Source organism: Oreochromis aureus, linkage group 3, assembly GCF_013358895.1.
Source record: "Oreochromis aureus strain Israel breed Guangdong linkage group 3, ZZ_aureus, whole genome shotgun sequence".
Classification (NCBI taxonomy): Eukaryota; Metazoa; Chordata; class Actinopteri; order Cichliformes; family Cichlidae; genus Oreochromis; species Oreochromis aureus.
In genome coordinates this window covers 15,692,331-15,715,985 of record NC_052944.1, presented here as the reverse complement: position 1 = coordinate 15,715,985, position 23,655 = coordinate 15,692,331, and the positions used below count along the sequence as shown (strand labels likewise).

Here is a 23,655-nt window from a genome sequence, read left to right as displayed (position 1 = left end):
ACGAAGAAAAACAAAACACTAGTAGCTTCATATCAATTCATTTTATACCTTCCATGCACCACAATTAACAGGAAAAACTTAAACATCACTAAAACAAGGAATTCTTCGAGTGATTATTGGAGAAGTAACACTTCGAGAGAATTCTTTATTTCCATCATGTTAAAAACTGAGCCAGTGGTGCAGTGTAAATGCTGGGAGGCATAATACGCTCCAGTCAAAAATCTCAATGATTTACAGACAGACACAACAAACAAAACAAACAAAAAAATATATACATGCTCATATTTGTTACTTACAAAAAAAAAAACAAAAAAAAACTAAGCACAATTAGGAGGCTGAAGACTGGCCACTCGGACTGTAGCTAACACTTCATGTCATCTATTGGGGAGAATGTGATCAGCTCGGGAAGCCTGTACTCCTGCTTCTTTAGAGGTGAAGGGGTCTTCAGCGCATCTAGATCGAGTGAAAAAATCTTATCTGTGGCTTCCTTTGATGATGCTGGCTCCTCCGGCCAGTCTCTGTCCAAACCAGAAACCGTGTAATCTGACAGAAGGCACTCGGGTGTCCTCATGCCCTCCATCAAGAAGCCGTCATTTCTTGCTTCATGCTGATGCCAGTTTAACGGTGGCTGCTTCACTTCGAGCTTCGGTAAGGGAATCAGTTGCTCGTCGTCGTCTTCGCTCTTCATCTCTTCGTCATCGAGGCTGAGCAGACTGTCACAGCCCGGAATTTCTGGCAGAGTTTCTTGGTCGAGGCTGAAGTGGACCACACTGCTGCCTAGGCCGCCCGGGCTGTCGTGGGCCTCTGTGATGAAGGTGTCCCATGCAAGAATGGACTTGTGCAAGGCCCCCTGCTGGCAGACCGGAGGGCTGCTGTGGCTCCTGACAGCCGATGGGACAGTCTGGGCGGGCGTGTCGGAACTTGGGGACTCTGAGCTTGGCGACTCATCGTGGTGCTCACTGACTGGGGTGAGTTGCTCTATTATGCTGTCATTAAACTCAGCAGGAGGCTGATTTTTTTTCACTTTGTCTTCCTCGACTGCCTTACGCCAGGAGCTTTTGACATCCATAACTTTGGGGAGAAATGGCGAGGACGAGAAAAGCCATTTTATTAGGTAAAGGAACACATTAAGGGAAGCTTTTTGAATGTCAGGTCCTATTATTTTATCACTTACTCAAGCTCTCAGGGGTACGTGGCAGCTGCTTACGAGCAGAGAAGGGATCTCTTTGAAGACTGCTGAGAAGAGCCTCCAGCTCCAAACCTTTAACCCTGCCCTCTGAAGGAGTGGCTGTAGTTACAGCATCTGCAAACTAACAACACGTGCACACAAATGTCAACAATGAATCAGAAAATCTTGTTTTCAACAATCGCTATGCCCCTTTTTAGATGTATGAACCCTCATGAAGTTCTCAATTATACAGAGAATCTTTAAACTACCTGATCAGCAAGGTTGTCATATTCCATGTTTAATATCTGAGTCTTTGTCCTCAAGGGAGTCACCTTCCAATCAGTATGGGTCATCTTCCTCACACTCACCTGATGCACAAACATTGATTTTATTTATTCATTTATTTAAACATTAGTGGAACAAGTGTACAATTGTTTGAAGAACAGAATTCAGTAAATATGAAACTAACTTTTAAAACAGAGAAAATGTGAAATATGACACTTGCCTGAGGTGATGACCGTGGTGCAGCTCTTTGAGGAGGAGATGGGGGCGTGTCAAAAAGCCAGTCGAGAGAGGTATTCGCTCGTGTCGTTTCAGTCTTGACAACAGGGCTTTCTGGCCTCTCGACCGTCACCGGGAAAGTGCTGTTTAGATAAGAAAGTGCTTAATTATTCCAAACACATTTGCGCATCACAGCTTTTGATATAAAAGTAATCAATTTGTGGTATAGGTAGGTACTTCACAACATGGTCCAGGTTAACAAGGTTAAGCTCATTCACGTCTATCATCATATTTATACAGAAATAAAGTGTCTGCTCCGTATCTGTCCGTGGCGATTTCTCTCAATTCGCCGCGGTCATCAGAAAGCAGGGATGCTCTAGGGAGGACTAGTGACAGGCAGAGCACTGCTCAGGACTGCCCAGGTATCTGCCTCCCAGCAGAAAGCAAAAGGAATAATGCTGTCATGAAGTTCAAATATGCCTGATAATATTACCTTTTAAGATTGGAAAAATGAATCTTGACGTCATCCTGTGTTCCTCTCTCCAAGTGCTTCTCCTCTGAGGGGGAAAAACAAATAAATGCTAATTAAAAACAAAATGTAACTTTACACCTTCATAAAAACTTTATTATAATCCGATTCCGCTCACCAAGAAGTTTAGCAGGGTACTGGGAAAACACACTGCTTTTATAACTCATTTCAGCCGCCGGCTCAAAAGACAGTGGAGCCATTGGTGAGAGGAAGCCAAGAGCCTGAGGAGGAAGTGGGGGCGCACATAAGCTCCAAGCAACATTAACAATAGAATGTCTTCGTGTCATTTTCCACAGTACAATAACTCAATTAAAAAGTGCCTGTGTGGTGTGATGCAAGTATATATAAAAATAAAAAGCAAAAAAACCAAAAACTAAAGCGACCACTCACAGGATCTTCATTCAGAAAAGAAACTAGGGGTGTTTCTTTCAGAGTGTCCATCCACTTCTTGTCCCACTCTGCCTCCAAATCCTGAATGGCACTCCTGACTTCAGGGATTTCTTCCTTAGAAATCTTCTGCCTGGGAGTTGACATTAAAGGACACATTTGTAGTTATTAAAAGAAAAAAAAATGTTGACAGTTATTACCACAAATCTATTAGCACAGTATTTTCCAAACCACAAGCATCCAGAAATTTGGATTTACAGATAATGCGGGTGCAACAGGAGGAATAGTGGAAATATCAGGTAAATGATGTTGAATATGGAGCTGCCAGGAAGGATAACAATGGGAAGATTGGTGTAGTGAAGGAGGACATGCAGCGGGTTGGTGTGACAGAAGAAGATGCTAGGGATAGGGTGACATGGAGGTAGATGACCCCCTATGACGACCCCTAAAGGGAACAGCAGGAGGAAGAAGAACAAAGGGTAAATCGGCTCATGTTAGAAGTGTGCACTATCAAGCCAGTGCAGCTTAATGTGTACCTGATGAGGTGGAGGTCCTGCAGCGTACGGGCCATCTGGCGAGACATCTCCTGCAGGTGCTGAGGGTTGAGCTGGGGCACAGGGGCATGAGAGACCCGACAACGTTCCTCCTTTAAGAGCTGCGCCGCGTGGGTCATCAGCTCCATCACACAGAGGAGGTTCAGCTGGTTGGCTTCATACACATTCCCTGAACTTAACTGGAATTAAAATTAAAAAAATATAACAATTATATAAATAAAAGTATACATGAAACACATAAAGGTGAAAGTTGTGAACATTACAATTTATAGACAAATGTCACTATATACCAATATTAGCCCAGAAAGATGTTCCACATCTTCTGTAGCTGCTCTCTCGAGTGTTTCGAGACAGTAGCTTTGTGTGCGCTCATGAAATGCCTAATCATGCTGACCTTTCGTGAGAAAGTTCAAAACGCAGTCATGAGGGACAAATACGATGTCTAGTTAAAGTTAAGGGAAAAAGAAAAAGCACAGACAAGATTTCAAAGAAGTTTCCCTGTTGTATTTAAGCATTAACCATCCATCCATCTCTTCTCACTCACCTGATGTGGGAGCTGTTCAATTCTCTCCAGCAGACAGCGGGGAATTTTAAGAACTCGATCCGTCCCATCAAGGGTGTATTGATCTACGTCTCCTTTCAGGACACTCTCCACAGCACTTTGCTCCTCTTTGATGGCCGACAACATTCCATCAATGGCCGACCACAGGGAGCGCACCTTAGGATAACAGAGAACATCTGTGAGCACTTAGAAAAACAGACACCTCGGCACACGAGTCTCTACTCATCTGAAAATAACATGAATGCATTTAGAAAACAGTCAGACTGTCACATCACAGTTGCTCCTTAATAAAATAGCACAAAGACTCTCCAGCGTTTTGAAAAGTTTACATTACATACTTTTTTGAGCTTCTCAGCTGTTGTAGTTCCTTCCTCCTGAGTGCAATCATTGCTGTAGCGCCTGAAAGGACACAGCTCCATTACTTCAATGTGTCTTAGATTAAATCTGGCGTATTGAGAAAGAAATTATACATACTTAAGCAGCTCATCATACTTGACACCTTCTGCTTTGATGTCCCTCATAGACTTCACCAAAAGCCTTCACAAGAGAGAAACAAAAAGAGACTTAAAACAAGTTTAAAGTAGCAGAAGCTAACTTCCATTCCTACATTCAAACATTCAGCATAACAAAGCTGTAGTCACAGAAGATACATTGCTATGTCAGAGCTCAGAAAGCAGAGCTGTAACACATCATTTGAAGTGCTGCTACTGTGCATGCATTCACAGGTTACTGAGACACTGAGGAAGTGAGTCTGTCTTTTACAAAATATGTTTCACCTGCACGACAAATGAAAACATCAGCTAGAAAAAGAGGCTGCTGACTGCAAACAGGAACAACAAATTAGCCTCATTAACCTTTGTTTCACCAAACAGTTCACATGATAATTATTGTGTGTTTAATCCACACCTAAGTCTACTTGCACAGAAGGGAAGGGAAGCACATACAAATACATAGCATCAGCCATAAATTTATAACCACATAAGAATAGAGGAAGCAAGTAAAATAGTTGACATAACACAATGAACAAAGACTAAAAGTAAAACGCTGTGTCTTACAGGTTTGTCTGTGAAGGTTCTCCGTCTTACAGGTCATGGTAATCTAAGGAGCTTGGAAAGAAACGCGTCTGGACTTCGTTAAGTTTCTTGAAGACATTTTACTTCATCCCAGAAGCTTCTTCAGTTCTAAGAGCAAATGGTGGAGAGACCCAGATTTTTAAACCCTATGGGGAGTGTCCCTAAGAGGGTCGTTGATGCCAGTATTGATCATCTGCCTAATCATATGAGCCAAGGTGTGAAAACGAGTGTGGGTCACAATCAGCCAAGGTTTCGGGTGAACCCATTGTGAGACCTTCCCCCACCCTATCATGTGATTTACTGAGATCAAATGACCCAGGATGTGAGTGGGCGTTAAGGCATCCGGGAAGAGATCTCAAAAGTGGATTATAGATGGCACACAATTGGTGTCGTAAGCCACCACCTCTGTTCAAAGATGGTCGTTTACATTGGGGATAGATTGCTTCTTTCACTCCTCTTTCAATCCACTCACTTTGTTTATTTTTTGCTTTGTTACTCTCCAACATTTGTTCTTAGAGCTGAAGAAGCTTCTTGGGTGAAAGGTGAAACATCTTCAAGAAACTTTAAGAAACTTTGCTTTTCTTTCCAAGCTCGTTAGGTCTTAGAGGTTTGGAAATTAGTGTGGGAAAAATGTCAGCTGTATTTTAGAACTGCAGTGAGTAGATTAAGTAAATGACAAAACATCCTTGAATAGAGCAGTGAAACGGAGTACTAAGATTTATTTGATTTTGACTTTACTAGTTTAGTACAATTTGCAATTTAATACTAATTTAAATAATTTAAAGTGATAGGAAGTGTATTTTCTGTATCATCGTATCATTATACTAAGTAAACATTTATTACATTTTTCCTAATACCTTGTATTTCTCTAACATCTTCTGTTCTGCTTTGACGAAGCCTGATACAGCAAACCTCATACCACAATACCTGAATTTATTTGTTAGGCATTTACTTAGTAAGCGCTTTATTGTATTACACAGCAAGTTTTAGTAATTGAACTCTTTAACTTGTTACTATTTTAACTGTACTCTGTTCTGAGCGATTATTACCTCATTTAGTCATTTTGTTCTGTCATATTGTGTTTATTTTACTGCTCCACCATTATGTTAAAGGTTATATTTTAGGCCTTCCACGACATAACTTTTTGGACAAAAATATTTTATGTCCCATCTGAAAACCTACTCAGAGAAAGTTCATTTAATTTCAGCAAAACATTATTTCTGTAAGACTTACTGTAGTAACAAAGTAAACACTTCGATCTACTTTAGTGAATACAAATGAAGTTGCAGATGAAAGCTGCACCTATCATCTGAAATCCCTTTCATTTCAATACCCACTGGGGCATAAAAATGGCAGCATGTATATTTTTTGGCATTTGAAAAACAAACACACAGACTTGAGTAAATTAAGCCACACATTATTTTTTTCCTTTCTTAAATATATACAAGTCCTGATTATACTCTTTTGGTAAAAAGCTAAAACTTCTTTGTTTGGTGACATTTCAAAAAAATTATTTTACAACTCTGTAAAGCTGCTTAAACCAAAAGGGCACTTACTGGGCCCGTCTCTGGTATTCATGAAGAAAACGATCCTGTTCCACTGCAGTTTTCAAAAATCTGGCATGGACCAGATTGAACCTCTTAACTGCCATGTTCGACGTCGAAGCCGGCATTGCCGCCGCCTCAGGTACCCAGCTACCATCTGACAACAATAATGTTCAAGATCACGTCATCATTTGGTTGGCATCTTTGCAAACCAGGTCCATGGCAGATGAGATTAACAGGAGAACAGAAGTCATGTTTAACGCTGTCACTTGAAACTTTAGGGATTGTAGATTGGAGAGGCTACACAAGACCTACCTATAGCAAAGGTCTTCATTTCCTGCAGCATGACATGCTTGGCCAAATGAAGCATCAAGCTGACAAACTTGGGGCCTCCAGGCGAGAGAAACAATGATGCCACCACTCTGGATCCAGTATTTGCAGTTTCTTCCTGCACATAGTCAAAAACAGATGGCTGTCACTGACCTAAATACAAACTGTTTTTGCTAATAAAAAGGTTTCATTATAGATTACTATACGACCCACAAAATTAATCAAATTGTAATCTTGAACAAAACTTTGACTTTTCAAGAAATTCCTATTAGGAATTTTGAAAATGCATGTTCTGTCAATAGAACGCAAAGCAAATCAAGCACTTCCGGAATTAGCATCCGGTGATGTGTCTGGAAGTGCCAATTGCAACTGTTCTCGCACAGCACAGTGTGAAGTTTGTGGACTTGACAATGCTAATGTGAATCTTCAACATCAACAAAAGCGACCCTATCCCGCACATCTGCGTATCCATACAGCACACACAGAGTCTGTAAACACCAAGGCAACTCCATTTGGCCAAAAATAGGTGTCCAGCAAACAGTGAGTAATGAAAGCTTCAGGAAAATGGTCAACATACTAGTCAAACAATATATTATTCACACACACAGTAATTTTTCTAAAGTGAAAATACCTGTGCTTATACCCCACTGATTTTTGAGTGTAAGAGAGGGATCTCATAGCTCTTTGCTTTGAGTTTTATTCCCATCCATCATGCAGGAACAATGAATGAAATAAAACACTGTACTTTGCTCCAAGGAGATGCACTTAAATAAACGCCTTATTTGTCTGCAACGATTAACATAAATGTAGCACAAGGCAAATCTTAAAGAAGTGCCCTGTCTGTTTAATTCAGTCTTAAACTTTCGTACAATTTCTTTTATTCTTTTGATTCTCACCATGATTTCTCGCAGCCAAGCGCAGGTAACTTTGCGGAACTCGGCGTCTGCTTTTGGGTTTAAAACAGGCCAGCAGTGCCTGAAAACCCAAGGATAAATGAGAAGACATTAAAACAAATACTGGCGAAGACAATGAATCATATATCTGAGCATACAAGACTGGTTATAATTGGCTTTACCTATATGCCTCATGAAACCGTGTCCGGTTGAGTTTCTCCAGCAGGAAATGGGTCACTATGTAAAAACCATCTTTGTTGGGTTTGTCAAACATGTTCCTGTGGGACATAAAACTAAACTTAGCAGGATACTCTTACGCTCCAGGGAGAATGAATGGCAATGTACATTCAAGGCAAAGTTAAAGTAGAGACATTTCGCACAGTAAAGAGTAGCTAGTATTATTCATAAAGACATTAAAAAGAAAACTCACGGCCCCATGATGATATGTTTAGCATTAATATTGGTTTTGCCAGCGATTGACGACACTGCAACGTCCGGTTGAAATCCCAGCCCAAGAAGAGAGAACCACAAATACTGTCCATTCTTCTTCTGCAATAGTGCCGGATTGGCCATTATTCAGAGGAGTAAGAAGCACCGTGATTGTGTCCGGAGGCGAATTCAAAGCTCCAGACTGGCAAACAGAAAACCGCTAGTCCGCTAGCCTCCCTGCTAGCAACCAAGTTTACTCTTCGCTAACTTACGCCAACAAGGCCCATTCACAATAACAAACACTGCCAGGAAACAGTTACATTATAAGAGAGGCTGCCGCTGACGTTAAATCCACGTTGACGTTTGTTAATATACATTTCACACATTTCATAGTCCACTGAGAACTGGAAAACAAGAAAAGGTAACGCAAGGACGCAAACCGCCAATTTTTCTAAAGATTACCCGGATGTTTTAAATTACTTCCGGTTAGCGAAGGTAGCGACGCACGGGATTCCCATTGGAAAGTTAAAAAACAAAAAAACTTCTTGTGTATACACTCACTATTGTAACGTGCTTCTTCTCATTGTATTTTTCACTATAAGTAACTATATTGGTTGCAGTTTTTGTCGAAGGTAAATTTGACATATAAAGGCGTAGCCCTGGCAGATACAAAGTTTTATTGGACTTTGGCCAGAGCAGCTGTACTATGCTCCAAAATTTTCCTAAGCTATTACTGGTTTAGATTTCACTGGGAAGACGGTGTTTCTAGAAAACCACGTGTGATATTACCAGCTAAGTCTTCCACCTAGAAAGAAGCTTATAGCTTAAGTATACTAGAAATCCCGTATTTTACCCATAGTTGCTTGGGGTTATTAGGATTGCACACAGGTCAAAGTCCAGCAATCATAACATCCACAAGTGCTTCACCTAACTCTGCCCTTAGTTTTGTTTGTCTTGTTCAAACAGGATGAGGTCTTGCAGCAAACTCAGCACATTTGAAGTTATCCTGGAAAAAGCTGAAGGATCTGGTTGCAGGGCTGGGAGGTCTTTTGTCTGTTTTGTGTGTTGCAAGGCACCCACTGGATGTGGTTGGGTCATCAGTGTTTCCTGATATAAAAAACTTTTGTTGTTGTTTTTTAAATGAGATATTTAAGTGCTCCTGAGTGCAAACGTGACAACACTACTGACATCTCATGGCTTTTTGTTGCGTAACTTTATTCAGTTCTGTTAGCTTCAAATAAATGCTTTTGCTCTTTTATTGGACACAGTGATGTCACCTCACATTATCTGTCACAGCTTTTGAGTCAGTTAAACCGCGGACAGGGAGGCCTGGATATCTCTGCACAGACTGCTTGGACTGAGATAAGAAGCAGAAAATGGATCAATGGAGAAGTAACTTTACACAGTAAACTGTTTTCTACACGTGTAAATCAATCATACACTGTTAAGCACATACTTTAAAAAATAAATCAGTCAAAAGGCTTTGGAGAGGTGCTGCAGCAATAAAAACAGAGTCAGCGTGTGGCAAATTTTCACTTGTCCTTCTTTTATTGTGGAACATACAATTATTTAGATCTCCACCACAACTGGTTAAGTAGAACAGAGTAATAGAAACAAGTGCTCTTTTTTGTCTAAATCATTCATATCATTGTAGTTCTTTTAAAAGCAGCTGGCAACACTCTCCCACCTTCGATGGATCAGACACTGATGAGTACTTGGAAATCTGAGAGCTGACTCCCAACGAGCGAGCCAGATCCTGGGCTGTTTGATCTGAGGCCACTGTGGTTCCCAAGGCTACCAGCAGCCTAAATACAGCCTCCTTGTCTCGTACTGTCTCCAGGGCTCTACTGGCCACAGATAGGCACTGGGCCTTGGCCTCAAGGTCAGGCTGGTGATGGAGACAGCCAGCGTAGTTAAGCACCAGAGTGGCCAGGGCAATATGGATGTTCTTATTGCAGACGGTGGCCAGGTCAGCAGCACGTGATAGCACCGTTTCGCGCTGGGCCATGAGCAGGGCTCGGCCATGCCTGCCACTGAAGCAATTACACAGAGTCCGCAGTGCCAGCATCTGGTTGGCAGGACGCCCCTCGGGCCTCATTAGGTTCAGGAGGTGGTTGCACAGTTGTACACCCTCTGCCTCTCCACAAAGGCTCTCATTAACCTGCGGGTGGCGCACTGCCAGCCTCATAATGTCCAGGACAGGAAACACAATATCTACAAAACATGAAGAAAGATTGGGGTGGGGTCTTATTAGTGAAGAGAAATGAGCTAAAGAGCATTAAAACACACATGAATTGGGATGGGACTTTTTTTTTTTTTTTATTACCTTCAGGCCAGTGAGAAGCCTTCCAAAGCAGGTTGATCTGTTGGATGGTCGGAGCAGGCTCAGAGGAGTTGAGTCCACACACAGACAACAAAAGCCTCTCAAGGCTTTCCAGAACTTCTTCAGAGAGCTTGTGCTCCTGAGGAGCACCTCCATTTAGCTCCTTCAACTTAGCTGTTAAGGACAGGTGGAAAACACATTTTCTTACACTACGTTACGGACAAGAATAAAATAAAAATTCTTAAAATATATGAAGGCTCCAAATATCACCCACTTTAAAGCACAAGTTATTCAGCGAGAGTTAACAAACCACACTGAAATGCTTACCAATGATCTGAGAGCTGTTGGCTTGCTCAAAGGTCACACCATCAGTCTTGGGAAAGTAGATGTTGGTTGTTTGTCTCAAGGCTGATGAGGAGTATGCACCGCCTCCTGCAAAGCAGGGAGACAGAAAGGAAATATAATATTAAAGAAGAAAAGCGAGCATGTCAGCATTCTCAGAGGTCTGCTCTGTGCTTTCACGCAATGTTTCCTACTGCAGAAAATAAATGCTATGATGGTGTAAATGTTAATAATTAATGCTAATATTAATTCAATGGCCAACCTTTTTATATGAATCTAAATGTACAAAGTAATGTTACTAAAGCCTTGAAATAATGGTACACTCCAGTATCCACTTTAGATTCGCCCCTGCTAGCTGCTGTGACAGAAAGCAGGACGGCTGATGACAGCCTTCAGTAAGCTGCTTGATTTAAACATCACATCAGATTAAGTTAACAGCTAATCTGCTTAAACACTCTTTTATTTTAACTTCTGTAGCTTTTCACTGTGTAAGACAAACAGTGGTGGATGGGAGCAGCTGCAAAGTTCCCTTTTCTTCATGCTAGAGCTTGTTGAAAAGCTGGTTTCATTCAGGACTTCCACCATCTTTTTCCTAGTAAAGATTTTTACTGTGAATACAACAACAAACACTGCTGTTTTGGAGACTTAAAAGCCTTTTTCTTTCACACCACTTGAGCTCAGTCTCGGTAACAGCTCCACCTCTTTAAGGTGTGTGTGTAGACAGACCTTGAGCTGCACGTTAAACTATTTATGTGGTGATGACTGAGCTCCACAGTTGTGGATTATATTAGGTACCGAAGCAAGAACTGTGTTCCTCAAATGACTCGATAATTCACTGCAGTCCTGGAGCCATTTAGTTAAAGGCAAAAAAAAAAAAAAAAGAAGAAAAAAGTATGAGACACAGGCCTCATAACTCCATCGAAAGGAACAATTGGGACTTGTATCTCACAAGTCCCAATTGCTCCTTTTGATACCAAGTTACCTGTGAAGGGATCCGCTACACCAACAGGAGCACCTGGGTTTGGGCCTGACCCTGGGATGTAGCGACCAGCGCCTGTGAAGAAAAAAAAAAAAAAACACAGCTGTGAAACTGCACTTACAGATAAAAGTTCAGACTATGAACACCTCTGAGTAAACAAACTATACCTGTAAAAGGATCAGCTCCAAGGCCTGCAGTATCACTGGAAGAACCAGGGATATACCGAGCTCCTCCTGTCAAATAAAGAGGTGAAACACATCATACATCCTATCTAAGATTCCTTAATTGTTCCAGTGAAATTGTTCTAAATGTACAGCAAAGAAGCCAGCAGCAGTATCCATCTTTAGGACCTCACCAGTGAAGGGGTCACCACCAGCGGGCTGGGCTGGTCCCACCACGTGCCCTTTGGTGTTCTCAATGATAAAATTGGCAACCTGGTCAAGGAACATCGGGCTGAGGTCATTCTTCTGCAGAAAGTTGTGCGCTGTCAGCCAGGGGTCGTCTGTCACATTGTAAGGCAGCTTCATGGATGGCCCTCCCTCATTCACATCAATGCTGAATACATAATCATACTCCTGCACGCAGATGGGGGGGCACATTAATGACAGCTCATATGCGACGTCCCGCTTACTGACTCTGAGCTTGTAGCCTCACCTTTCCTTCGTACATGACACTCTTGGAGGTCTGTTGGTTTGAGCCTCCGACCACGTCTCCGATTTTCATCCAGCGGCCATCACTGACGCTCCACTGATATGCCTCCACCTTCTGTCCATCTTTGATCAACCGTGTCTGTCCATCGCGATTCCCTGTTGTAAACAAATCCACCCTGATGCACAGAGAACAGCTTCACCGTTTTATATGACAAAATAAATAGCAGCCTGCTGCATTACCAGGCTCGTTCAGGTGTTCTCTTCCAGGAAGATCCTCCAGTTTGATGTCACCAAGATCCCCGGTCTTGGGGTCGATGGTGGCTTTGGAAAGTTCATCTTCAAAGGCCTGCAGGTCCTCTGCACTAGCCATGCGGTCCTCAGCTTCCGTAAACACGCGGATAATGCCATCGCTGTGGGCAGAGGAGCAGCTTCTGGTTTAGCCACAGAACTACTTACTGCTTCATTCAACATTTGTTTGAATGCAGGAGAGATGCAATGAATGAGGACAGTGAACACTGTCATTAATGGGCTTTTAAATATTTACGGTGTAACATGATCAAGGAAATCACTATGACCTGACTGCATATTAGCATGCCAAAAGCAGCTCTGTTACCTGGCTCCGACTACTATGTCACCATTAGGTAAAATACAGCAGCACCACACAGACTGAGCAGGCAGGCGGATGGTCTGAGAGCACTCTCCTTGCCTCCATATCCTCAGACTCCGGTCCTCCCCTGTGCTTATAAAATCTAAGAGGAAAAAAAAAATAAGGGTGAGGGCAGGGTGTAGGAAGTAGCTACCATCTCAGAGTGTGAAAAGAACTGGAAGCCGGCTGAATAAACCACAGAGCACCACTGACTGCTGGTTTCAAGTCTCTCAGTTCTATCCCTTGTTTTTAAATATTGATACAATCAACAAACCTTGGCTATTGGGGAAGACAGCTAAGCTGTAGATGTAGTTGGTGTGGCTGTAGTAGACCTGTACGCATTCGCCTGTCACCAGCCACTTTCTGATACTTGCGTCATTGCTACACGAGAAGAACTCAGTGTTGCTGATCACTGCCAGGCCTCTCACACAGTCCTCATGACCTATGATGGAAGGGAAATATTTTTTAACCATAACTTAACCCTAAAAATATGCAGTTATCATTTTAAAATTTTACTTTGACAAAGTTATGGTTTTGTCCAATATCCTACAATACTGTTGGTTTATATTATTAACCACATAATCAAAGACAGACAACCAATCATATTAATCATCAGCCAGTGTACTTTTTGTATACATACAGATCTGTTTAAAATGCAAGGCCCCCCCCCCCCCACAAAAAAAACCCAAGTCCAATATACACCTGCATATCCTCACCTGTAAACGTCTTCTCACATCGTCCTGCTTTCCAAAGCTTTATGGTTTTATCTGCTGATCCCGACAGCATAAGGCCTTGTTCAGGTAAAATAGCCACTGCCCACACTGCTGCAGTGTGGCCCTGTAACAAAATTAACAAGCACAAAACATGTTCTGTCAATTTTTTTCAAACTCATTTTTTTCTAATCAATTGAGACACTAATCACCATCCAAGCAAGCTGAAAAGTGTAGAGGACCGCATACCTGCAAGGTCATCATGCACTTCTCATTGAGCCAGACCTTGGCTGTAGTGTCCCAGGAACCACTCAAAAGTGTCCCAAACTTCCCAGACGACAGAGTGCAAACTGTGGAGGTTTAAAGTTAGAAAGCCAGGAACCAGAAACACTGTGACGAGTAACAGGTCAAGCAGTTAATCCTCACTACTAAAAACAGCGAGGAGAGCACAACTCACCTGTATTTTTGTGACCCTTGAGAGTGAAGATGGGCTGCGGTCGGTCCAGTGAGAAAACACAAATATTATTATCGTTCCCGCCTGTAGCAACAAGTCCCCGAGGGTATGTTTCACTGGGTGCGATGATGCATACACAGGATACAAAATTTGAGTGTCCAGACATACAGTGCATTTCTGTGAAGCCTTTGTCTGAGCTGTCAGAAGGAGAAAAGGACGAAAGTTAACAATTATTACTGAGGGAAGAAGTTAGGTTCTTTTGGCTCTTATTTGTAAGATGGCTAGGCAAATTAACTGACAAAAATAAACACTCCGAATCTGTTTCAGTTTCGTGTTTCGTAAAAGAACAGTTGCAGCTGAATGAATGACAAAGCTAATTTGAGCAAACGTTAGCACTGTGCTTTTTGGCTAACTTAGCTACTAGCCATTTTTACAAATATGAAATCAGAAATAGTAAAATATTCAGTAAGGCGTGATTTGCCTTGACACTTTTCTTGTCCGGACAAGTCACTCTCTTTGCGCAGAGTGACTTGTACCCTGAAATTAATCGTAGCCAGGCAGCAGTTTCTGAGCAGCAAGCTAGCGCTAGCTACCTGGAGTTTGGTACCCAGACTCTTCCGGTTCGGTCTCTGGACACCGACACGAATGCTCCCTCTGGAAAAACAGTAGCGGCGAGTCCCCTGACGTCCATCTCGTGGCCCGGGATTGAACACCTGAGTTTGTACGAATTGGATGATGCCATTTTTGCTTCAACAGCACAATGAAACTACTGTGGCACTGTTACGCTATGCGGCGTCGCTGTCAACAAACACCAGCCGCTATTGCTAGCGGAAGTTGAATTACGTCATTATTAGGATTGACGCACCTTTCAAACTAATGTTTAATTAATTATGTTGAATATTAATTGTCTTACGTTTATAACATTAACATTAGAGTAGTGTTTTTCCAACTGTATTTTAGGTTTGTATTTTTGAATATATTTTATCAAAATGTATTGACCACAGTTGACCACAGGGCGGCAGCAGAGCGAGGCCGCCACCAACCTGCTACAACAGCAATATCAAGCTGCCGACTTTGCGGACTGAGCAGGAAACTAGAAATGTCGACGTAAAAATAACAGCTCAAACGTAAAAAGTGCCGTTGTTTTAAAAAATCATATTAACGTTATCTGTCACGTCAAACGAGAGTTTAATGCTAATACCAAGCTTTTATGTAGACTTAGGACATCTTAATAAACACGTAAGTCTCGCCAGCAAATGACGTGATTTTTTTAATCAAATCATTGCTTTTATGAATAATTTAACATTTTCGGTATCTTGGTTTGTTTTTAGTTTTCCATGATTTCGTTTTACGTAATATGAAACAGAATACCTTTATTAAAAATTTTAATGCTTCCCATTAAATCCCCGTTTATACTTAAAGGACAAAATGCAAATAATGCTTGTTCCGGTTTTATTTTTTAGACTGGAAATGTGACCGGAAGTGTGACTTTTTTTTCCATTGCAGGTAGCAAAACAGGTCCCACAGAGGCGATGAGGAAGTAGTCTCACTGATTCGTTCGCCGAATAGGACGAAAAAGTAAGTGTCTTTTCATTTTGGCTCACGAGAAGTATATTTGACAATAAACGCGTTGGTTCATATCTACGCGAGTGAAGCACAGCAGCGTTGGCCCGTAGATGTTAGCTAACACAGTCAGGCTTATAGAACCCAGCCCATCACGATTGTGAGTGTTTTCAGCACTATGAATGATGGAGCAGGCGAGGCTTTACAAATAACGAGGCTCTGGTAGTGGTTACGTGGTTATGAGGGCTGTTCGTACTGTGTTCTAGCAGTGTTACTGTATTCGATAATGCTGATAATAAGATTCAGTGTAAGGTTGGGGGGGTAGATTGCTCAGGCTATCAGGTGCCTGGTTGATAAACATCTGCTTTGTATTACACAGAGGTTAGGCCTTTGTTTAAGACACATTCCACACAGTATCTGATATGTCCTTGTACGTACAAATCTTATAAAGGTATCCTTAATCCTGCTGTTGTTTAGTTATAGATCTATTATAATGTGCAGGGCAAAATGCAGGTCTCAGTGATGGGTATTTTGCCTGAAACACATCATTTCAAGTAGCTGTAAACTAAAGAACTACACACCATGTTTGTCAGTGTCTTAAATTTGTGTGTGCCTGCGTGCTTGGTACACTGTAGGGTTTCCCAGAATTCCCAGCAACCATGAAGCTTCGACTGCACTTCGTGGTGGATCCTATGGGCTGGCTGTGCATCAGTATGGTATTTGGGATCTGGCTCTACAACACTTTTTTTGTTCCCAAACTGGTTCTGTTTCCACACTACAATGAGGGACACATTCCTTGGGCCATTGTTGTTTGTGAGTTTCCTTACCTTTTGTGTTGACACGTGAAAAACTGAAAATGAGTTTCTTTGGAAACTGGAAATGAAGGTGCCCGATCACACCCCATCAGTGGAATTAAAACACACTGTATTTCTTTAGGTTACTACATAGCTTCAGGACTCTGCCTAGCAGCACTGTTCAGAGCTTCCACGGCAGATCCAGGCCGTCTTCCTGTGGACCCACACATACCTCATGCTGGTAAATGCTTTTCTCACTGCTCACCACTTGTTTGTATATGTCCAGTTTGTCTGTTACTCCGGTACCGACTAGCAGTATCAACTCTCTTCGGATTGATGATTGTTACATAGTGTTTGTTGTCTTTGTGTTTCAGAGAGAGAGCACTGGGAGTTGTGCAATAAGTGCAACTTAATGAGACCTAAAAGGTCGCACCACTGCAGTCGCTGTGGCCACTGTGTGCGCAGGATGGACCACCACTGTCCCTGGTAATCATACACGAACACCTACCCTCATGCTTCCATCCATTCTTGTTTATTCAATTACTGAGATTTGAAAGCTTATTTAATGACTGAACATATCATAGCATGCCATGTGTGTCCACTGCTGTGATAAACAAATATGTGATCACTTGCTAAATGCACTTTATTTCCTTTGCAGGATTAATAACTGTGTGGGAGAGGACAACCACTGGCTCTTCCTGCAGCTGTGTTTCTATGCTCAGGTCCTCAGCTTATTCACGCTGGTGCTGGACTTCTGTCAGTACTATTACTTCCAGCCCCTGACAGGACTAGACCAGGTAGGTCCATGGGATTGTTTTTAAAAGCTGGCCTCTACTCATTTCCAGCTTCATAATTTTATTCTCTGCTGTGTAACTTTAAACATATCATTATTTACCTTTTACTGGGCCTCAGTGAAGCCTCTCAGTTCATCCACAGTTTGAATAAAGACTTTTCTTATGATTGGCTGCCCCTTCATATCCAGCATGTTTAAACAGTAGGTGGGTGGGGCTGCTCCATTCACATAGCTGTGCACCTGAGATGACCATATTAGGGATATCTGCCCACACCTACATCACAGAGAGCCAAGAGTATAAAAAATGCCTTTTTCCTACAGCGATTGATGTTCATACTCTGACCTCATTATTTGAAACTTTGGCCATGTTTATTATGAGATTCAGCTACACTAATGGAAAACTATAAACATTCATATTTGACAGTGGGAAAATCAGCAAATGGAACTTTAAGATGATAAGATAAGAGGTTTTCACAACAAAGGGCACTGTTCTCTTTCACTCAGGAAAAGTTCACTACACGTCACGAACTGGCTCTGCTGCGAATCTCTGCGCTAATGGGCGTGGTCATGTTTGGAGGCATGACTTCCTTGTTTTACACACAGATGACTGGCATCCTCTCGGTGAGTACTGAGTAAAGACTTATTTTCTCGTTTCAGCTGACAGTTTAAGCTCTCCACCCATTTCCTGCTGCCATCGTCTTGATGCGATTATGTCTTTACTTAATTAAATGCAGCTAATATTTCCAAGCTAAGTGTTGAATATCAGTTTGTAGGATCAGTAAATGCGTCATTCACAGCGTTATTCAGCTTGTATGTCCTCTTGAAAGCAAGTTGAAGGCAAACAAGAAGAAAAATGATGTAGCAGCTTCAGACAAAACAACATGACATGGTGTACAGAAATAAAACGATCAATGCCAATAATGCAGTGATCGATAAGAAAGAAACGGGGGAGAAAGTGTGCACACGAATGCGTTCATATTACTATAAACCACAACAGCAGCATGGTCATCTGCCATGCCTCTGCTGACATGAATAAATCATTTCATTTATTAAATAGTTTGGCAGGTCTGTGGAAAGATGTTATCTGAAATGTTTCAAAATGAGTTACTCATGTTGCATTTTTCTTGTCTTTTCTCTCTTACAGGATATGACCACCATCGAGAAAATGGCTCACTTTTCAAATGAAATGTGAGTTCTCTCTTTTTATAGCAGGAATAGCTGCGTCAGAGGAATAGGCTGATCTTTTGGGAGATAAATGTATCTTATGTATAGAGAGCACGTACATAGCACACCAAAGGCGAAGCAGAAGGGAACTTGTGGTTTCAACACGGGAGTGACAGATCAGTTTTTGCAGTGTTACTCTCTGTCTTTTATATGCAATCTATGATCCTTATTCACTTTTTGGCAGGCAGCTTGCTACAAAAAGGATACTTGAATAATTACCTGTTCTTTCTTATCAGATATGGCGCAAAGAAATCCTGGCAGTGGGCGCTAGCTGAAGTTTGTGGCACTCGCTGGAAACTCCTTTGGCTCATCCCACTCCGAAGCAGACAGCCACTCAACGCCAGCCACCAGTTCCGCTCACACGTGTAGGCCAGTAGCGCTCCCACCTGCACAGATGGTAGGAGCTGCCCTGATGAAACACTGTATACACACTTAAGAATCCATCTGCTCGCCTTCACCATCCTCTTTTGTGCTACGAGAGCTGGGCAGCAGTCTTGGTTTTTCAGTGGATATGCCAAGTTTTTTTTTTTTTTCTTTTGCCTTTCTCTACAAGGCCCAGACTGGCAGAAAACAGGGTCAAGAAACACCTTTGGGAGTAATGGGAAAATGTTGTGTTTTTAACTCACTGTGACTGCTACTTTAAGCATTTGGAAACCACTTTTTCTGGCTAATTGCAAAAGAAGGATGGAGGTTTTCATCTGAAAGCAGCTGGCAAAGGAACCCCCCCCTCTCAGGTTACTTTAATAAAGAGCCTTGACTACTGACCTTTAATCATCTACAGACAGAACAACGGTTATTTTAGTATGTCTATTAGACTGGCTGTTTTAATGTAAGAAGTTTGTGCCTTGTTTCTTTTAGCGGTCCTTTTAATTTGTGTGTGTTTGTTTGATGTTTTCCAGCTACTTCTAGTTTGGAAGCTTTTTTTATTTTTTTGTATTGTGTTTGTTTATTTATAATTTTTTGTAAAGGGATCTGTCTATTATCAGCGATGTTCTTTTGCCGTTTATAATTTGAGGATTTGTAAATCATTTGGGGTTTGTTGTTGTTGTTGTTTTTTTTAAATTTGGCATTGTTCTATGAAGAAGTACTCTGTGAACCATTAATTTACGAAGAATGGAGCAGAACAAAGTTGATAACTTGAATGATAATTTGTAGTCCTTTTATAACAAATAGGCAGCCTGGTATGAACGTGTGTTATGGAGAGCAGTTAATTCCCACTTTGCTATGGCAAAAATCCACATTAGAAACAAGCTTATACAATCAATGTTAGAGTTGTATGTTGTGGTCAGATTGCTGCATAATCAAGATTATAACATTCCTTGGCCAATTAATGTAATGACTTGATGACAACATGGTATTACTTTGTTTTAGAAGGCATTTAGGTGTCATGTTCTGCCTTCAAAGATAACTTAAATCAAGCTGCCTATCTTAAATGCCTAGTTTAACCTCATGCCCCACTTATGTTTGCAAATGTGAAACTATAGCTAGCAGCTAGTTAGCTTAGCTTAGTTTAGCACGATGTAAACTGTGTAAAGATAAAGACTAACATTTTTAAAAAAAAATACTTTTAAGAAATATTTTAAGTCAGTAATATAAATCCTAGCAGTTGGTGAGCTTTTCTTACCTTTGGATAACACCAAGCTAACAAGCTAATTCTACTTTGTGGTCTTAAAGCTAGGTAGCTTTAAGACTACAGCTACTGGCTAGTTTAGCTTAATGCTAAGCTAAACTAGGTAGCTACTGGCTAGTTTAGCGTAATGCTAAGCTAAACTAGCCAGTAGCTACCTAGTTTAGCTTAATGCTAAGCTAAGATGGCTTGCTTATAGCCTCATAGTACCTGAAGGATGTACAAGTGATATCAGTTTTGTTTTGGTTTTTTTACACCATGATTTTCCCAAAATGGTAGCCTATTCCTTTAAGTCACTCTGTTTAGCTAAAATGTATGTACAGTACAATGCGTTAGCAAAAACAACTTGACCAATTTTTTTTAATTTAGACTGTTGACAATATAATTTCTAATTGATATTTATCATATTTTTGCTGCTACTGCTGCTGCTGTAGGTAGGTCTTAAATGCATCTGAACACGGGAACTTTGTTAATGCTGTCAGCAAAACTGGCAGATTAGCCTACTTGTGGTGACATACAGCTAGTTAACCCTTGACAAGACACTGGCAATTATGGTGGTTTTATTGTAAGTGCGTGGAACTGTTTAGAGATTTTGTTGACTTCTATAATGAGATACTTAAGGTAATGATAATACTAGCATTGCGTGGTTGTCTTCAATACTTGGCAATCTCTTAGCTAAACCTGTATGTAAACAAAGCTTGTCATGTGTTGGGAAATAGTACAATATCCAAGTAGTTGTAAGTGCCTGTCTACTTTATTTCATTGTTATTTACTGTCACAGTCCATAATCATCGTTGTATGGCTGTCTACAAGCCAAAGACCTGGGGAAATGTTGCAATAGTCAGCAAGCATACAATAAGTGCATGTTTCACCAAATTTCTGAAGGTAGCGGTTCAATATTATGCACTGAATTTCACATTCGCACACAGTCTCGTTTTATTGCAATCGTGGTACTTATGAAAGGAAGTCTTTTTTTCATATTTATGATGTGTTCAGGTTGTTTGCATTTGCATGAATGTGTATTGTTGATGACTCTGTGATTTTTTTTTATAATGCATATTCAGGTTCCTGGGTGTCTGTGTGTGTTTTTTTTATTATTTTGGGGTCGGTTTAATGAGGAGATAAATTTGCATGAATGGCACTTTTTTTGTTTTGTGTTATCATTTTTGAAGCAATAAGCATTGTGTATCAGTAAAGCCATCCTTTAGTGAAATTCCGACATGTAGTGTGAAATTTATGAACTGGTGGATGGGTTTCAGTCATCACTCCTGAACCAGTAAATTACACGACTTGAACATCTGTCCTTATTTCAGTAAACCTCTGCAGCACACACTGGTGTGTGTTTATTGTCAGCTAATAGTTAGTAAAGTAATCAACTAACAATATGTTGGCCTCTACAGCTCATGTTGATAATACTGGAATAGCTGAAAGGCTCTCATGAATTATTTTGAGTCGTAACCTGCAGCAAGCTGAAGGTTTAAATATTTCTAATGTGTTTACTTTTTTCCCCTCTCAGCTGCCATCTGGCACCCCCCAGATCTCTAAATCCATGCATCTTGTTCATTTTCAGTTTTTTGAAATGAGTTTTCAGGCCTTATTTTGTTTAATTCTGACCTCAAACAGTGGAACTGTTATGTTTTGTAAGTTAATTTGTTACTCCATAAATATGTTTCTTTATGTTTAGGAAGCCTATGACAAGTTGCCAATTTATTATGTTACAAAACTACTATTGTGATTATAAAAGGTATATAGGTATTCATATTCAAATAAATTTGATTCTGAATAACTTTGTTTCATTATTTTTTTTTGTACTTTTTCACCTACAACTTTGCTTCATCTGAAGCCTCTTTTTTTTTTTTTTTAGAATTAAAGTTAGTTGAGAAGTTAGTGTAGCACATGACCGCTAAATGGCATTTATCAAAGGAAAACATTACTTGTAAGAGATGGAAAGGAGATTTTTTTATTTTTTTATTTACCAGAGATCAAAGTGGCCAGATTACTCCAAGCTGATAGGAAGGCAGCAGTAACTGAAATAACCACTTGTTCCAACCATGGTATGCAGAAGAGCGTCTCTGAACCTTTTAGCAGATGGGCTAGAACAGCAGAAGACCACCACGGGTGCCACTCCAATCAGCTAAGAACAGGAATTGAGCCCACAATTCACAACACAATTGGACAACAGAAGATTGGAAAAACATTGCCTGGTCTGACGAGTCTCAACTTACAATGCAAATTTGGCATCAACAGCCTAACAGCATGGATCCATCAACCATTCAGGCTCTTATTGTTGGTATAATAGTGTAGGGGCTATTTACTTGCCTTACTTTGGGCCCATTTATACCAAATGGGAATTGAAGATTGAGTACCATAGTCAACCTGGATATTGGTTAGTACTACCAGTACTGTAGTCAGATGGCCTCCCCGGCCACCATATCTCAATCCAATGGAGCACCTGTGAGATGTGGTCAAATAGGAGATTCACATCATGGATATGATTCAGCATTCATTACAATAACTTCCCAGTGCAAGTGAAAGAGCAATAACTACACATAGAAAGTGTTAGAATAAGCAGTCAGATTGATTACACTACACCATACTGTAAAAATGCTCCATTACAAATAAAATACATTTTCTCAGGATTCTATTTGTAACTTTTATTATGAAAATGTCCTTTGAGTATTATTATATGTAACTGCTAAGCGGCTAATATCAACAGCGTTAATGGGTAAGCAGCACTCTGACGTTGTCACTGATTGAGATGGAGCTGATGCTAATAACGTTAAACTCTGATCGTTTTTGTTATGCTGATTTTTGAACCCCGAAGCCAGCTTTCAGGTTTATATTTGTAGAGTCATGAGGTGATTAGTGGATATATAATTCCTTCTGTTTTTTCCATTTTTTTTCTCTTTGACCCAAAAACAAAACAAAAACCATTTTACAGTAACGGTGAACCTAGTTAAGCAGACTCATAGACATCTGAGATATGATGAGATGGTGAATCCAGTGAATATGCAACCGTTATTATATTGTATGTATTGAGTTCATTGTAAATTTTGGATAAAATAAAAAAATCTGCTTTAGATCACAGTGAATATAAATAAAAGTAGGCGAAGCCAATGAAAAGTATCTTTTCCTTTACGTAAATATAATAATCCATTTATATATTAGATTGTATAATATTAAAACTTGTAGAGCAGCAGCAAAACATCACAAAACTAAACCCACTAAGTTGCTGAGCATGTAATTTTACTTGAATTTAATGGATCTGAATGTCTGAATGAACAGTAGAGCAGCACGGTCGCTGCCGCGCGCACACTGACATCCACTTTAAGCAGGAGCATAAATGTTTTTATTGACATTTTTTCACAGTTTTTCAGTGAGTGTCCCACAACTGCAACACTAAAGTCAGGCTGCCTGGCTGCTTTAATTGCTGTTCGCGTCTCTGTGTACAACTACCATACGAGCGATTGTTTCCAGCCAAACGGTCATTGTTCTGAAAAGTTCTTAAGTCTCAGTGAAGCGTGCCTAATGTGTGCACGATCCGTGAACATAATCTGTGTGTGCCGTCCAAAATGGTTAC

At 40.8% G+C, this 23,655-nt stretch overlaps 3 protein-coding genes and 1 non-coding gene across 5 annotated transcripts; 1 reads left to right on the top strand and 3 right to left on the bottom strand.

Annotated features, from left to right (window-relative positions):
- Positions 1-26: 26 nt before the first annotated feature.
- On the bottom strand, positions 27-8,436 carry haus6 (HAUS augmin-like complex, subunit 6). Its single transcript, XM_031736820.2, has 16 exons — positions 7,972-8,436; positions 7,724-7,819; positions 7,545-7,623; positions 6,634-6,766; positions 6,331-6,475; positions 4,176-4,238; positions 4,040-4,100; positions 3,684-3,857; positions 3,122-3,318; positions 2,589-2,718; positions 2,317-2,419; positions 2,163-2,226; positions 1,674-1,812; positions 1,438-1,536; positions 1,175-1,310; positions 27-1,071 (listed from the first exon to the last, which is right to left on the bottom strand). Exons 1-16 carry the CDS (start codon positions 8,112-8,114, stop codon positions 362-364), a joined length of 2,472 nt encoding a protein of 823 aa, XP_031592680.1. The 5' UTR covers positions 8,115-8,436; the 3' UTR covers positions 27-361.
- LOC116317909 lies at positions 1,975-2,105 on the bottom strand. The gene has a single exon (XR_004199282.1).
- Positions 8,437-9,492: 1,056 nt separating the features above from the next.
- plaa (phospholipase A2-activating protein) lies at positions 9,493-14,912 on the bottom strand. 2 transcript variants are annotated; one of them, XM_031736788.2, is made up of 14 exons: positions 14,668-14,912; positions 14,078-14,271; positions 13,870-13,970; positions 13,627-13,747; positions 13,185-13,352; positions 12,878-13,013; positions 12,505-12,674; positions 12,269-12,420; positions 11,970-12,189; positions 11,782-11,847; positions 11,618-11,689; positions 10,621-10,725; positions 10,297-10,467; positions 9,493-10,184 (listed from the first exon to the last, which is right to left on the bottom strand). In XM_031736788.2, the coding sequence occupies exons 1-14, from the start codon at positions 14,814-14,816 to the stop codon at positions 9,616-9,618; spliced, it is 2,394 nt and encodes a 797-aa protein (XP_031592648.1). In that variant the 5' UTR covers positions 14,817-14,912; the 3' UTR covers positions 9,493-9,615. The 2 variants fall into 2 exon arrangements, with proteins under 2 accessions (XP_031592648.1, XP_039466024.1); XM_039610090.1 differs by lacking the exon at positions 14,668-14,912 and adding an exon at positions 14,556-14,627.
- A 669-nt stretch (positions 14,913-15,581) lies between these two features.
- On the top strand, positions 15,582-21,288 carry zdhhc21 (zinc finger DHHC-type palmitoyltransferase 21). Its single transcript, XM_039609995.1, has 8 exons — positions 15,582-15,652; positions 16,274-16,450; positions 16,574-16,672; positions 16,806-16,917; positions 17,090-17,228; positions 17,729-17,845; positions 18,369-18,412; positions 18,685-21,288. Exons 2-8 carry the CDS (start codon positions 16,297-16,299, stop codon positions 18,815-18,817), a joined length of 798 nt encoding a protein of 265 aa, XP_039465929.1. The 5' UTR covers positions 15,582-15,652; positions 16,274-16,296; the 3' UTR covers positions 18,818-21,288.
- The last annotated feature ends 2,367 nt before the right edge of the window (positions 21,289-23,655 follow it).